The sequence below is a fragment of the Sturnus vulgaris genome, chromosome 4 (genome assembly GCF_052056855.1).
Source record: "Sturnus vulgaris isolate bStuVul1 chromosome 4, bStuVul1.hap1, whole genome shotgun sequence".
Classification (NCBI taxonomy): Eukaryota; Metazoa; Chordata; class Aves; order Passeriformes; family Sturnidae; genus Sturnus; species Sturnus vulgaris.
In genome coordinates, this window is record NC_142246.1 from 50953157 (window position 1) to 50967919 (window position 14763).

At 35.6% G+C, this 14763-nt stretch overlaps 1 protein-coding gene across 10 annotated transcripts in view; it reads right to left on the reverse strand.

Annotated features, from left to right (window-relative positions):
* RAP1GDS1 (Rap1 GTPase-GDP dissociation stimulator 1) overlaps positions 1-14763 on the reverse strand; it is a 90242-nt gene that overhangs the window by 17161 nt on the left and 58318 nt on the right. For 6 of the 10 annotated variants that reach the window (XM_088163920.1, XM_088163922.1, XM_014875253.2 and 3 more), the window contains one exon: positions 733-861. In XM_088163920.1, coding sequence (XP_088020046.1) covers positions 733-861 — 129 coding nt within the window. Of the gene's footprint in view, positions 1-732; positions 862-8634; positions 8782-14763 lie in introns of all 10 variants that reach the window. The other 4 variants (XM_088163918.1, XM_088163925.1, XM_014875248.2 and 1 more) reach the window with 1 other exon arrangement.

Genomic DNA, 14763 nt, shown 5'->3' on the forward strand with positions numbered 1-14763 from the left:
CGTACGTGCTATGTATTATTTACTCCAGTGCAAAAAACTCTCAACTCATAAAACTAGAATTTCACCAAACAGGTTAGCAAAAGAACAACAATATAAACCATAAATGTTAATAAAACACAGGCCTTTACAACCTATTGATTTACACATGGTTGCATTCCAATGAAAACTGATCTGCTTGCAAAGACATTGGATCAAAGCAGAGCCACAAACTTCCATTTAAATGAAGTTGTAACTAAAATTAACATCTATTCATGATTTATACATGAAAGTATTTAGACTAGAAAATGTTACAATTCTGCACCTAAAATAATATGCAATTAAAAAACTGTGCCTGTCTCAGTTTCATTCAGAGATTTTCATGAGCCAAATTTAATCGCGATAAAACACTGGTGGAGTTACACCAGGATACAATATCTATATTATTAATAAATAATTCACATTAAGTAGCAGTGCTATGGAAATACTGCTTAGATGATTTAAAATGTGCTTAGTTGCACTGAAGCACAGTAACATAAAACATAAGGTTGAATTAAGTACCTAAATAAATTTCAGTTACTGAAGAGCGGGGAAAAAAAAGAGACAACTATATATTCTAGAGAAAATATGCAAAATTTTCTTGTCTATTATTGTTGACTGTAACAAAAGGACTTGAACGAGCTTTTGTTAGTCTTGAACTGAGACTTAACATAATGAAAACTGGATGTAAATTTGAGATGAGTATTGTGGACTTACCGAGTTCTGCTAAATTGCCAAATGCAACAAGGCACATTTCTGTCAGAGCTGCATTTTGGCAATGAATGCCCAACAGTTTCACTAACGTAGGAATAACACCCATATTGATAAGCTGTGACTGCAAGGTATCTACATAAAAAGAGAGTACAACAGTGAGTTAGCATTTCTCTTCATAATACTGTTCTTTTAACCAAAAAACCATTTTTCACACAAAGCAACTTCTAGACTAAGCAGCATAAATATGTGTCTCCTCTATTCTTCAGACTAGGATTTGGTCCAGATTTGAGATATTGACTCATAATTCTTGTCCCTGGCAATGTAAGGTATTCCCAGAAATATTCCTTCCTGATCTGGTCATAGGGTATAGTGAATTATGCAGCTACTGACAGTTTTGTGGTTATCAGGTTCCTAATAAATGTCAGGTTTGATTCTGGGCTCACTGAGACTAGCTGACTGAAATTGACCTGAACTATGTCAGTGAAACAATGATTTATCTGAGAGCTTTTTCTATATACTCCTTTTTAAATTAAAGATCAAAACTGGAAAATTAAAATTAGAATGAATATAAACTGGCACTGAAATAAACATGAAAAGTTTTATAAACACAGGAAGTCACAATGTAGATTATGAAGAGCTTGAGAAAAAAGAAAGTTTAATAAAGACAAAAAATGGAAGGTTTAAGAAAAGTTCTTAGAAGCCATTCTGATAATTTCTTGCATAGGATGAAAGTTTATAGTATTTACAAGTAAGAAAAGTATTGCTCCTAGGTGTCTGCAAATAGAAAGATGCTTTGATGGTTAGGCAGAAACATGATTGGTTTAAAGGATTATTTATAACAGTATTTCCTCTTACACATTTTACCTATAATATAGCAAAGAAGAAAAACATTGTTTCACAGTTGAATAGAATAAAGCAGACATAAACACACCAGATGTTGTTTAGTAATTTTCCTAAACATCTTTTTTCCTTTGTTTCTAAAGCACTTCAACTATGTTTAATGTTACAAACTCAAAAAACAAGGATCCAAAGCCCAGTGAAGTCAAGAGAATTGTATTACTTCATTTAGCTTTTGGTCAAGCCCTATTGGGGAATTCTGGAGTGAGTTTGTTTCTTCATTTGTTTGTTTATTATTTTTTAGTGCGGTTTTCTTGTTAAGGAATTAATTCTAGGCAACTGAAATCAGTTGGAGTTCTTATATCTGTGGCATCAGAGCCATAAAAAATAGCAGATTTTTACAGGGAGATAAAAACATATGACATCTGAAGTTTAGCAAATTTAGAATCATCTCATGCTCTCGAAAAACTCTTTGCCCTCAAAATTCTGGCAAGCATGTTTGAAATTTTCATATAATGAAAATTATGATACGATTCCATAATGTTTAGCTCATTTGTATTCAGTATATAATACTTCGATAATAATTATGAATTTGGTATATCAAGTAAGTAAATGGTTATGGTTATTAGAGGTTATTGGGGATGAGCAGGAATCCTTATGGCTTGACATCTTTAATAAAACTGTATTACTTACCAGTAACTGAATTTCCTTTTTTGGGGGGGAGGGATTACCTCTTCCACAGATTCATGGTCTTTAGTGAAATTTATGAGAACACCATGTCAGACACCAAAGAGCTGTTGAAGTTGTCAAATTTCAGGTAAGTAAAATTGTACTAGCGCATGCATTGAATGCCATTTTACCTCTGGCGGATGTGTGAGTCACTACTACACCCTCCTACTTCATTCCAAACTGACTGGAAAAATCTGTCTTTCAATAGGAAAACGGGAGAGAGGGAGATGGAATGGTTCTACAGAGAAAATTGTTGTGTAGGAGAACTCAAGTTACTGGTAAATAATCTGGTTTTGTCCTTGGTTTGTAATTGTCTCCTACAAACACTTAAAAATTCTGAAGGAAAACTGGTCGTCATGGAGAGTGGGAGAACAAAGACACAAACCACAAATGCCATAGAAAATTATTTGGAAAGAAATTGCTTTGTTACTAGACTTCACCTTTAGTCACTCTAAAAATCACTTTATCCAACTGTAATGGATAAAGAGACAATCTCTGTGTACTTCATTCCAACATTAAAAGCATAAACTCTCCATTTTGAGTAGGTTTTTTTTTCTGCTGTCTCTTTCTTCATACAAAATATATAAAAAGCCTGGAGGGAAACTACATAATCTTTGAAAGGAAATAGGAATCTTAAGAGCCAGAAAGAAAGATATATTGTTGGTCAAGAGAGCCCGGAGTGCACTAAAGGACCTCTAGAATTCCCAAGTTAAACAAAAAATGAAAAAAACCTACATACTAAGAAAGAACAATTGTATTGGGTCAAAAGTCAGGTTGTATACCAGACTACATACCAGTCTGATTTTCCCAGAGTAGAAGGATGGCACCTGAGTACAGGAAATATCTACAGTAATAAGTGGTAAGAATGGCATAACAAAAATTGACAATAAGGTAAACATTGCCTTATAAGTGTTAATTTAAAATTTATAAATTTTCTCATTTGACAAAGACAGGGCAACCCCGTGAGTCACAAAGCTGCACAGGAAGTTAGATCTTTGAAAATAAAAGGCTGCCAGCAGCTATTTGCTATGGTTATACTTAAGCCTGGGCTTGCCATACAAATTCTGGACCTGACATTTACATCTGTCATTATCACCAACAGGAGGCTCCTTCTCTAGCAAAGTCTATTAAGGATTTCAAGAGAAAAGTATAGGCATCTCACTGGTATGGAGACCTACAGTTCTTTTTAGTTCAAATAAATTAAAAGTATCTAAGTGGTTCAGTCTCAGCTGGAGGGACTGCCAGCAGTTCTCTCTCTGTCCTAGGAAAACAGACTGTGTAACTTGGACTAACTGTGTATCTTGGCCTTTCTATGCAGGAAGTGTCAAGTGCCCTACTAGAGCAGGAGACAATTTTGGGGAAACAAGCATCCCTCCTACAATCAGTTGCCTGGCACAGGACCAAAGCAAGCTGTGATGCCAGGCAACGCTGTGTTTCAGGATGCAACAGCACTTCTGTCCGTTTCCTAAGCAGAACTTTATACATAGAGAGAAAGAAGCATGAAAAACTGAATGCCTCTTCTGAATTTATGACTTAAAACCACCATTTACACTGCTATCACATGTTGCAGTATGCCTGTGTGTTCTTTTGGGGTGAAAAGCACTGACAGTGATGCTGTACAGATGCATATACAGGTAGATAAAAGGCAATCAATACATGCGCCAGCACAAAGAATTACCTACCTAAAACTTGAATTTCAATGGCTCCATGTCCTTCGGTGACACACATGGAAACTCCAAAGAGTAAGATCTGAGGAGAATATCCCAAATTAAGAACTTTACTGGGGACATTTTAGTTAAAAATGTTGATTTAGGCTAATTCATGATTTTGAAAAGAATTTCAGAAAACAACTCATCATTTGTGTCCCATCAATAACTGTGACTATAATGCTGAAGGAAAAGTACAGACTGATGGCATAATTTCATACGCTAGAGAAACCTGCTTGCAATCCCCACAGGTATGTTAAATCATGACGGAATATAAAAGTGATTGTACTGATTGTCTCACTATGGTAAAGAACATACTTTTTATCTGCTCTTACACACTTTAGGTTACTTTGCAATTAAGTATATTTAGGTCTTGAAAGCATGCTAGGCATCTCTAGCTGTGATGTAAATGAAACAAAATCCATGACAAGCATGAAAATTAGCGAAGGTAAGTCTTAGGAGGAAGCATTACTGCAATATTGCTGTCAGACCATAATAATGGTGCAATAAATCTCCCTTTCATTTCTTCTATATTTACATAGCTTCTGCAGATGGTCAACAGTGCACATCAGACCCCAACATTCATTCCAGTTGCTAAGAGTTTTGTGAGAATAAGAAAGGCTCAGCAGTTGTATGATTTAACATCAGGATATTTTCATGAAGGTGCTGAAGGAAAGACAATCTTGACAGACTGAAGTTTGCTATGAAATGAAAGGAGGCAGCAATCTATAAACGTAATTTTTATCTACATATATACGCTCATATTTATAAATACTTTCACACATGCATACTGTATCCAGTTAACTTCTGATCTCCAATTTGACTACCTAATAAGCCAATTGGCTTAGTTCTTCCATAATTTCTGCATTTATTTAAAAAGCCTCCATAGTTTGTTTTACAGATCTCGAGAGACAATTACTTTACCTTATGGACTGATCCCATTAGCTTGCAAATAGTCTTGGCTTACAGGATTATGGGATCTGCAGAATAACCACTCATATTTCTAACTCTTTTACGTGAGCGTTTGCAAATGATTGTTAGTTTTATTTGATTAGTTATTAGTTTTCCCCTCTTTATCCAAGCCTGCTTTGCTTCTTGCTCTCAAGCAGATTAATAGCTACACAGAAGCTAATGACTGAAAGCAGGGATGAGCTATTTGTGTCTGATTGAACTTGGGTAGTAAAATACAATTATGACAAGAGGTCTGAGATAACCTGGGCTGAAGGCAAAGGGATGTTTTCCATCAGAAAAAACCCCTCACTTCTAGCAGTGCAATTAAATATCAACACTTTTTTTAAAAGCTTAAAAGAACTGCAAGAAATGCCGAAATTTGAGTTTGTTGTCTTAACAATTGTAGTTACTAATGAAATGATATCAAGGAAGCAAAGGAAGAACTGAGAGACAGTAAGCAAAAATAATTCCTGAACACAAGCAGATGACACAAGAGCCTTGTAAAAGGAATCCTATTTTTAAAGCTTAGATAACATTGTTATGACTGGAGTTAAAATTGCAAGCTGAGTGTCCAGAATCAGGATGAGATACAAGAATGCTCCATTAATTTGCTCTGTTTAGGAAAAGGAAGTCTTACTTGTAGCTGCTCCTTATTTGCCTTTTTTGTAAAACTCATGTGTGATAAAGCCCTAAAGTACTCAAGACTGAGTCTCTCATTGTTAAAAAAACAAGGCAGTTGATAGTTACTAATAACAAAGTAGTAGTTATTGGAAGAAGAGGGCAATTAACTGACTGGGAATGACAAACTAGAATCAAATAAAACAATACATATACTCTTTTGTTCATAAAATGCTGATGATTAGAAAATATTAGGGTGTTCACAGATAATCAGATGCAACTAAGAACTATCTCCGCCTTAATGGTCCTTATCTGGACAGCTAGTACAAATTAGAAGAGTGCAAGTCATTAAGAGCAGTTAAAGAAATCCTCCAAGTCTCCACCTGTAACTTTTTAACACAACATGCCAAGCTAGAAAAGATTATAGAAACATGAAAAGAGAATGCAGAAGTGGTATTTCAAAGACTGAAACACTTCTTCCTTACCTAATATTTTTTTTTTATTTTTGTCCAATTGGTTCCATAACTAGAGATAAAGAAATCTGTGACTCTAGGCTGCAATCCCATACTGCTCATCCTTCAGCAAAACCAATGCAGTGTTTATCTTCTTTGTAAGTAGCTGGGATCAAACCTTTGTTAGTAAATCCCAAAAATGGTATTCACTAAGCTGTGAGCACAATTAACTGTCAGGGCTATCTCAGCTTTGATGTTTAACAGGCCAGCAAAGAACTGCATTTACTCAGAATATTATTTACCTGCTGCTGCAATGCATGGAAATAAGTGGTTGTCTTGGGCTCCTAGCTGACATTGACTGCTGTCCTGAAAATTAACGATGGCCCACAGGTGATATTTTTAGATCAGCTCATAATTACAGTCCAGTTGTACTAGTGACTCTTAAAACTGGCAACACAGGTCAACTACTCGTTTCTCCATTCACATGCTACAGGTATGGTCACTGAATTTTCTTCTAAAATTTTAGTCCGTTTAATCACTTTTTTTTAGATATTGATTTGGCCTATTATTTGGGGTTTAATTCAATGGTTGCCCCAGTCAGTGAGAAAATTCACAATGGAACTAGAGGACACAAATCTTACACAGCCTGCCCATGAATGCTAGGCTAAATATGAGCTGGGTTCCTACAAAGGGGACCCTTCCTCATGGAGACAACCAAGTACGCAGGGTAAAGTGGATGTTTGGTAAACCCCCAGCACTCCTCCCTGATGTGATGGTAGAACACAGAGCTGGTGAGCACCCTGATCCAAGAGCTTAGAATACTCCTGTATTTCTCACTTCTGACACTGCTTCAGTGGCTCCTGTGAACAGAGTGTGTGAGATGAAAAACGTCCTTTAACAGAGAGGAGAGCACCTAGTGATTCCTCCTGGCTGTCACTGAACCACAGAACTGCTTTATTGATTGCCTCAGAATAAGCTATCTTACTAGATGGAATGAGTCATTTATTCAATGTTCCTAAGAGTTAAGCTGTTCAGAAGCTGCTTGTTTGGGAGATTTATCTCATAATTAGTTTTCCTAGAGAAGATCTGCTGGGAGCTCAGTCACTGAAGCAAAACTGGTAACAGTATCTCTACACATTGCTTTTGGATTTATCTGTCTTGAGCTACCAAGTATACTGCATGCTCATTAGTCTTAATTAATGCAGAGCATTCTGGTAGCTTAGAGGTGAGAATATCTATTTGCTCCAAACATTGTAACAAAGGAAAGTACTGAGTTAACACTATGAAATATAATAAATATGATACTCGTGCAAAGTGGTCAAGCAAAACAGTCCCTGGAAACAATATGAAATGAAGGAACTAGAAAGTTGCTATTTAGAGAAGATGGAAGAAGTACTGTAAACAAGAATTCTTAGATAATACAGAGAAAAGAGGAGGAAAAAACCCAATGTAAGAACAAGCAAAAGAGATGAGACACATACAACAGTTATATTTGGAGCTGGATGAATAACACAAAGAGCTGAGATCTCCAGAGAGATGGCACAGAAAACACACATGGAAACTATGCTAGAAGAGATGATAAAGCAGATTAAAAATGTATACAATAAAGCCCATGGACCATCCTGAAAAGTAGAACAGTTTTGGGGACATAAGATTGGAAAGTGAGTTACAGCAAGTGCTATCTTTCAGGAAATAGTGAGTAACTAATAAAGAAGATATTTCTTCCTAAGATGGAATACTGGAATTCAGGAAATGGGCATTAATGTAATTACTAACTATATTTGCAATTTGTGCCATAGCAAGTCAGGAGAGCAGCCTCTCTAGCCTTCCTAATGTATTCCAATTTTCTTCACATTTTGAAAACTTGAAAATCTGCGAATGCTGTAAATATATTTTGGCATATTAAAACACTTGTGTGTAGAAGCAAGCTAGGTACTAGTTTGTACAACTAATGTAGAATGCTATTGTGTTACTCTCAGTGGTCCAGGGTTTCTTATTTAATGTACTCTCATGTTTTTGTCCCAGTCTCTAAACATCTTCAATTAATGGTATAATGAACATAAACTTATAATTTTTAGACACAGAACGGTGTTGAACATACCTATAAATGATTCCCCATTTATCTTAGAACAATGTAACATATGGTTTTATATACATTCCACAGGAGAAAAAATACTAACTGTTTGGCATACATACCCTTAAATAATTAACAATACTGCATGTTTGCAACGAATTAGTCTTATGATGTTATTTGATACTAAGGAGAAAGAAAGGACTTAATGTAGACTTCTAATTACCTTCTGTAAATCTGTATGATACATCTTTATGCTTTGCTTTTAGACAAAGAAGTAAATTAAATTCCAGATGCTGATCTTAAAACTTTACATAATTTATGTTATATAGAATTGTGTCAGGAATATATCTAGTATTTTTGGGAACATAATTTTACTGAAACAGAAAATTATATGTCTGAATTGAAGTCCCTGATCTCTTCAGAATAACTCAGTGTTAAGCATCCACAATGTAAACCTACAGATGATTTTAACTTTTTATCTTTTTTTGTTGGGGTTGTTCTCCTGGTAGACATAAAGCAAATTTTCGGTGTTGTTTACCATTCTCATTGCTATAGTTCATCAGCATGCCACAAAAGACAGTCAAGAGCTTCTCACTGGCTGGATCTGTTTTACTGCACAGTGACCTTAAATGGTCTACTACAATATGTGCACCACCTGCATGGTCAACTGCGTTCCTGCCCTCATCTGTAAAACAAAGAGTTACATTAAAAAAAAAATGAAACCAAACCCCACCGTCGAATCCCAAATGTAACAGAAATCATACAAAATGAAGCTTTTAAACAGAGTGAAGTCATTCCTCCAGTGTTGTCAAATTCATCTAGAGAGATGCTTGAGGGCCAACTTTTAGTGCAACAAAGCTAGGAAAGTAAAAATACCTACAACAAAAAGGATTAACCAGCTGGCACTAATACCTTTGTAAAGAAGTTGAGTGTTTGAGGCAGAGCTGCTGGAGCTGATAAATAATATTCTGAAGATGCACTGAGTTTTGCCAGAGGGAGTTTCTGAGCACTTGACACAGCTTAGTCCATATACAGGTAATTTACTCTTGCTGTTACACAGATCAAGAAATTGAGATACAGAAAATAAATTGCTTTGATTACTTAAAAACAAAAAGAGGGAAAATGGATAAAACAGACAGAGGTGCTAGTTCCCAGTGGCAATTGTTCATGCACTCACTCTGCCACACAGCATGTTCTCTGCACTTCTATAGCTGAAATTTAATACCACTATCAGATACTTTTTGTACGGATAAAAGAAAAATTTAGTCTGCACCTATAAAAGACTAAAACACGCTGAAGGGTTGTAAATAACACATCATAATCTTTGTATGGAACTCTTCCTATATAACAAATCAGATTTGATGTAACAGTGTAGGAATAAAGGACAAATAGGCCTTCTACTACAGTAATCATCAATACTGCTTCCTTCCCCAGCAGCAAGTAATAAGCAATAGACAACAGTCAATAAACTAAATTTGAGGGCTTCTAAATGGAGAGATTTCCATGTAAGCTACCGCTGGAACCACCTCGAAAATCTGGATGAAAACAAAACCTCGAGGGGGAAGGAGGAGGGAATCACTAAAGTTTTGCAGTGTAAGAAGAAAACCCAAAACCTCTCAATTTCTTCATGGCCCCAAAACAAATCTCCTCTTTTCTTTATTATTCATCACTCTACCATCCCTCCTCTCTCTCCCCATCGTATGTGCAGGTCAAGCTACCAAGTTTTTGTCATTCTGCAACGTATTCAGCATGAAACCCAAGACTGTACACATTTATAATATCATCTTCCACTGTAAAGTGTTCCAGAGTTCTGCAAAAAGAAGCTTCTAAATCTTCCAATTCTTGTTAATACTATTCATGAACTATATATACCCCTTATACTACATATAACAAACAGGATTCTAAGTACTGCATATAGGGACTTCAGAAAATTTGCCGAATGGAACTGAAGGAAGGGTAATTCTTGGCAAGACTTATAATTATTAAGTCTTGAACCAAAGTTGTAAGAATTTTGCAGAATAAATTCATTGCCATGACTGTTTTCATCTTGGACAGGATCAGGATATCAGAAAACTGTTTTGCTGCAGGCATGTCTATTTCATTTTGGAAAAGGAGAAATTGTAATCTATTAAACAATTAAATTCAGGGCAGGACTCTGTGTCAAGGAACAACTATTTTAAATAAGACAAACAGAAAAGAAATTTCTCAGATCCTTAATGTCATAACAAACATAGCTCTAATGCTGAAACAAACGGAAGTCCTACATCAAAATACAGTGAAACAAAATAGGCAGGTGTTTAGACTTAGTGCTTACATCTACCAAATCAGCAGAGAATAAAAAGTATTTTGGTTTGGAATATTCCAGCATTCTGCTTTGTATATCCTCTTCTGGTATTTTTTTACTAGTAAATTTATGCAAATACATGATTTTGCATTTAACTCATCTGTTCTGTGAGTTAAAACAGGTGCAAAAAATGAAACTGAATCACTGATTCTGGACTGTGGTCCTCAAATTACTATTAATGCAATTTAAATCAACAAACAAAGATGATAAATTCAGATAAGAATCACATGTCAAGCTCAACCCTGTGTCTTAATGAACTACATGTAAAATATGTAAACAAAGTATAATAGGAAAGTAGAGTTGGGTGAGTGTTTGGAAGCAAGTGTTAAAACAGCAAAAAAAAAATAGTTACAAGCTAAGTTCCTTACCTGGACAGAATTTGGCAGAACTCTACTGAAAATTACTGTGTAATAATATTTTAAAATGTATTTGAATAGTTCACATATTTGAAGTCTCTCACTTCAAATACATGACAAAACTCTTATCTACACAATGTTTTTGTCAGGTAAATAGATTACCAGCTTCTGCTGTACAGACAGTGAAAGTAAAGCAGGAAAGTTCAGAAACAAATCTCACTCCAAGAAATGTCTGTCTTTATGGTATACTCAAAAAGTTATGTACAAATGAACCTCAAAAGGTGGCTGTAAGAGCCAGCCTTTGACAGGACTACATATGCTGGTAGACTTGTAGAGGAGATGCCAGAACTCTGTTGCTCTCCCTCTTTCCCATGCTGGAGCTCACCCTGCGTGGCTGCTTCTCTGCCCCAGGCAGCTGAGTAATAACAGATCTCAGTGAGTGCTATAATCAGGATCTCCTGGTGCTGCCTTCTTTGCCCAAGAGGATTAACTCAGCTCATTAGTGCAGGGCCACAAAAAATCCTGTGCCAGATGTAGGAGGAAAACCCTGAAGGTCCTGCCTACCCACTGCCAGCACTGCTGTGATGCTCCACTGCACCCCCAAACAGAAAGCATAGCCGTGACTCAGAACGCTCTGTGTGAGTTTCACCAAATCGGTTCTCACTACTCCTCTGTCGCTAAGGAACAGATTTTGCACACAAGAATACTCATCCAACTCCAAATCATTTACAGTCAAACAAGCCCACAGCATGTTGCTGCATCTTGTTCTCAGTCCAACTATTACCTTGCAGCTCAGCAGCTCTATGAACTCCCACACTTAATGTGCTTCCAAGCCTCCCAGAAAGCTGTGTTGATTTTTTTTCCTGTGACCTTTTTTAATAAACATTTGCTATTCCTAATGGAACAGTGATTGAATAGTTTAATGAGAGCATTCATATTTCTGCTTAAGAATGCTTCACTGCAGCTCACAAAAGGCAATGCTGTTGTATAGCTTTTTTTTAAGTACATGTAATACCGTCTAAAGATCCAGAATGAGAACCTAAGAAACCAGATGAATTTTTTTCCCTGTAAAATGTACAGTACGATTTATTACAGAATGAGTTATTACTTCACAATGTTCTTTAGCCCAATTCGACACAACTGTCTCTAAGAATTAGCACAGTCCCTTTTTCTATCCTGAGTTGCTCACAGGAATTTTATGCAAAAAAGGGTTTTAAGTGGATTAACAAATTACTGTGACTGTTCACATTCTGACTATGAGCAGTCTTGTCAAATCTTCCTGTTTATCAACCATGCCAAAGTCAACAACCAAACTTTTTTTTAATGTGCAGGATAATTAGACCTTTACAATGTAGCACTTAGAGTCGTTTCAATTTGCTTTTCCCAAGCCATTTGCGTCACTTTCCCTTGAGTTTTTGTCTCTAACTCACCCAGCCCCAAAACAATTCATTAAGTCACAAAATGTTAGTAAGAAAAGAAATCTTAAGTCAGGAAAAAAGGGCTGTGGGGCTGTGCCATAATAGAAAGAGATACTGGAAAATATTTACGCTTAGAACATACACCCATTTCTCAGATGATCAGCTAGAAAACAATTTGATGGCATTTCTTAAAAATAAGCTTTTGGGAATTAAGTATCAGATTTATACTTTGAAATGTTCTAATTTTGTCTTGCAACTAGATACCTGAATTATCCTTTCCCCAATTCATGTTTTGCAAAATTTTATTGGTGTAAATAGTTGCATTGGTATAAATGGTGCAAGTCAGTGAGGGAAAGGACCATCTGCATGATCAAGGTCCCTGATTTGCATAAACCAAATTACCAAGACACCAAATTTGGGTGACATGGGAAAAATATTGTATTTATTTTTAAATTATTTGATTAAATCATTACACAAGTAACGACTTAAATGACATACTGCCATTTTAGTTTAATTACTTCATCGTTATTGCATTTGGCTACAATCCTGCATTTTTTTGACCAAAATATTGCTTAGATTAGACAGTGCTTTACAGATAACTCTTTATTGTTTTTCTTAATTAAAAAGAGATGAACTAATCTACATTAGCCCAAGTTGGGGGTGGGAGGAACTGTTCTTTCTACATGTTCTATTTCTATTTTTCCCCATTTTTTTTAAATTAGTCCCTCTTTGCAAGACTTTTGTGATGAGGCACTCATTTGCTCCTGCTGTTTTTTCTTTCCCCTGAAACTGTAATGGTCTGAGATAGCAAACTGGCTGCTGCAAGGAAATGATGATATGACAGACTATTGCAAACATGTGTAAGGAAAAAAAATTGCAGGAGTAGAACTCCAAAGGAAAAAATATCATGGCCACATGTGGAAAAAAAAGAAAGAAAATATTCAAAAAGCAATGACAAACCCTAAGCTAGTGTAAATGACACTATCTATACAGACACTAGGAAAAGTACTACCACTTACATTAATTGGGACTTCACCTTCTATTTTCCTGTCTGAACACTATAAGATTAAATATTTTCATGCAATGTTGTCATTCAGTTTTAACATTTGACTCTACTTTTTATCCTCAGTCTCGTTTGTGTAATCTTTTTAGTCACTGCCCCGTCAGGTCTCTGACTGCATGACTACAGACTATAACCCTGTTACAGAACACATAGTAGCATTTCATTAATTTTATTTTTCAAGGAAAGTAGGCTTCATGTAATTATACTGCACTATTATTGTTTGCTGCTTCTTCCATGTCTTCTGTGCATTTGTCTAAAAGGTACATTACACAGCAATACTATATTTTGAGATTCATGTTTTCATAATTTGAAAGATAATATTTGGGATTGCTCTGTCTTGTATTGAAACTTCCCTTTCCTTTATTAATTTTTAAGGAATTATAAGGCTGATTACCAGAAGAACAGTTTTGTTTCATTTGTTTACTGGTTAAAATCAATTAATATAATCTTAAAAGTTTTGCTTTATAAAGAAAAAAACAATCTTGAATTAGTTATGCTTTCTTCAGAGGCAAACAGAATTGTCCTATAGTCAGTTCATCTTAAAATGCCGGCAGCTATCCTTAGCCCTAAGGGTAAGCATTGAGGGTATTGTTTCATAGTTATTCCTTTAGAATAATTTCTAAAATTATAACTACGTAAACAGTAAACTAGGAGAATACTATCTTCTAGTACAGTCCCTTCAAGGACTGAAAATAGGTAGAGTTAATCTTTTTGGATAAAACTGTTGCCAACAATTTTTTTGGCTAATGACAACTGATGCAGCAGTGTACTGGCCATCTTATGCAACTAGTTTATTCTAACAAACAAATACAATTCTAAATGTATCCAAGTAGAGACCTAGGGATATTTTTGGTAGACTCATCATAATATGTTCAATGTGTGGACTACAGGATATCAATGCCAATAAGCCCTAATCTCTTTCAAGATTTTTTTTGTCTACAGAGTCAGGAGCTTGGCAGAATATTCAAAAGGAAAGGAAAGTGTGCAGGTATTGCAACCTCTCTAATGATATGCTGAGGTAGGAGTCAAATGCAAGCCAGGTTCAAGACCACAATTATTAAATTGTATATTCAACAGTATCTGCTTATTATTCATATTCCTCTTATGTCATATTAATACAAGAAAAATCACGTGTTTCTGATTTCAGACAAAAGAACAGGGATGAATTTACTGCTCAAGACTTCAATACTTCACTTCCAGATTCTAATACAGCAGTAGAAATGGTTTTATCAGTAACAAGACATGCAACACTACTAGATTGGCAAGTAAATTGTTCTGGATTCCAAGGATACTTCAGTATGTAATTAAAATGTAGTAATTACTGCTACCAAGTTCTGTTTGAAATTAAAGCAACTTAGAGAAGAAGAGAATGTTGTACTTAGACATACTAAAGTCAGATAAAGGTCCTTAAAGCTGAATGTAGCTTTGCCTTCCTTTTCATATGCAATATGCTTACAGCACACTCTCAGTTGATTTTATAACTCTA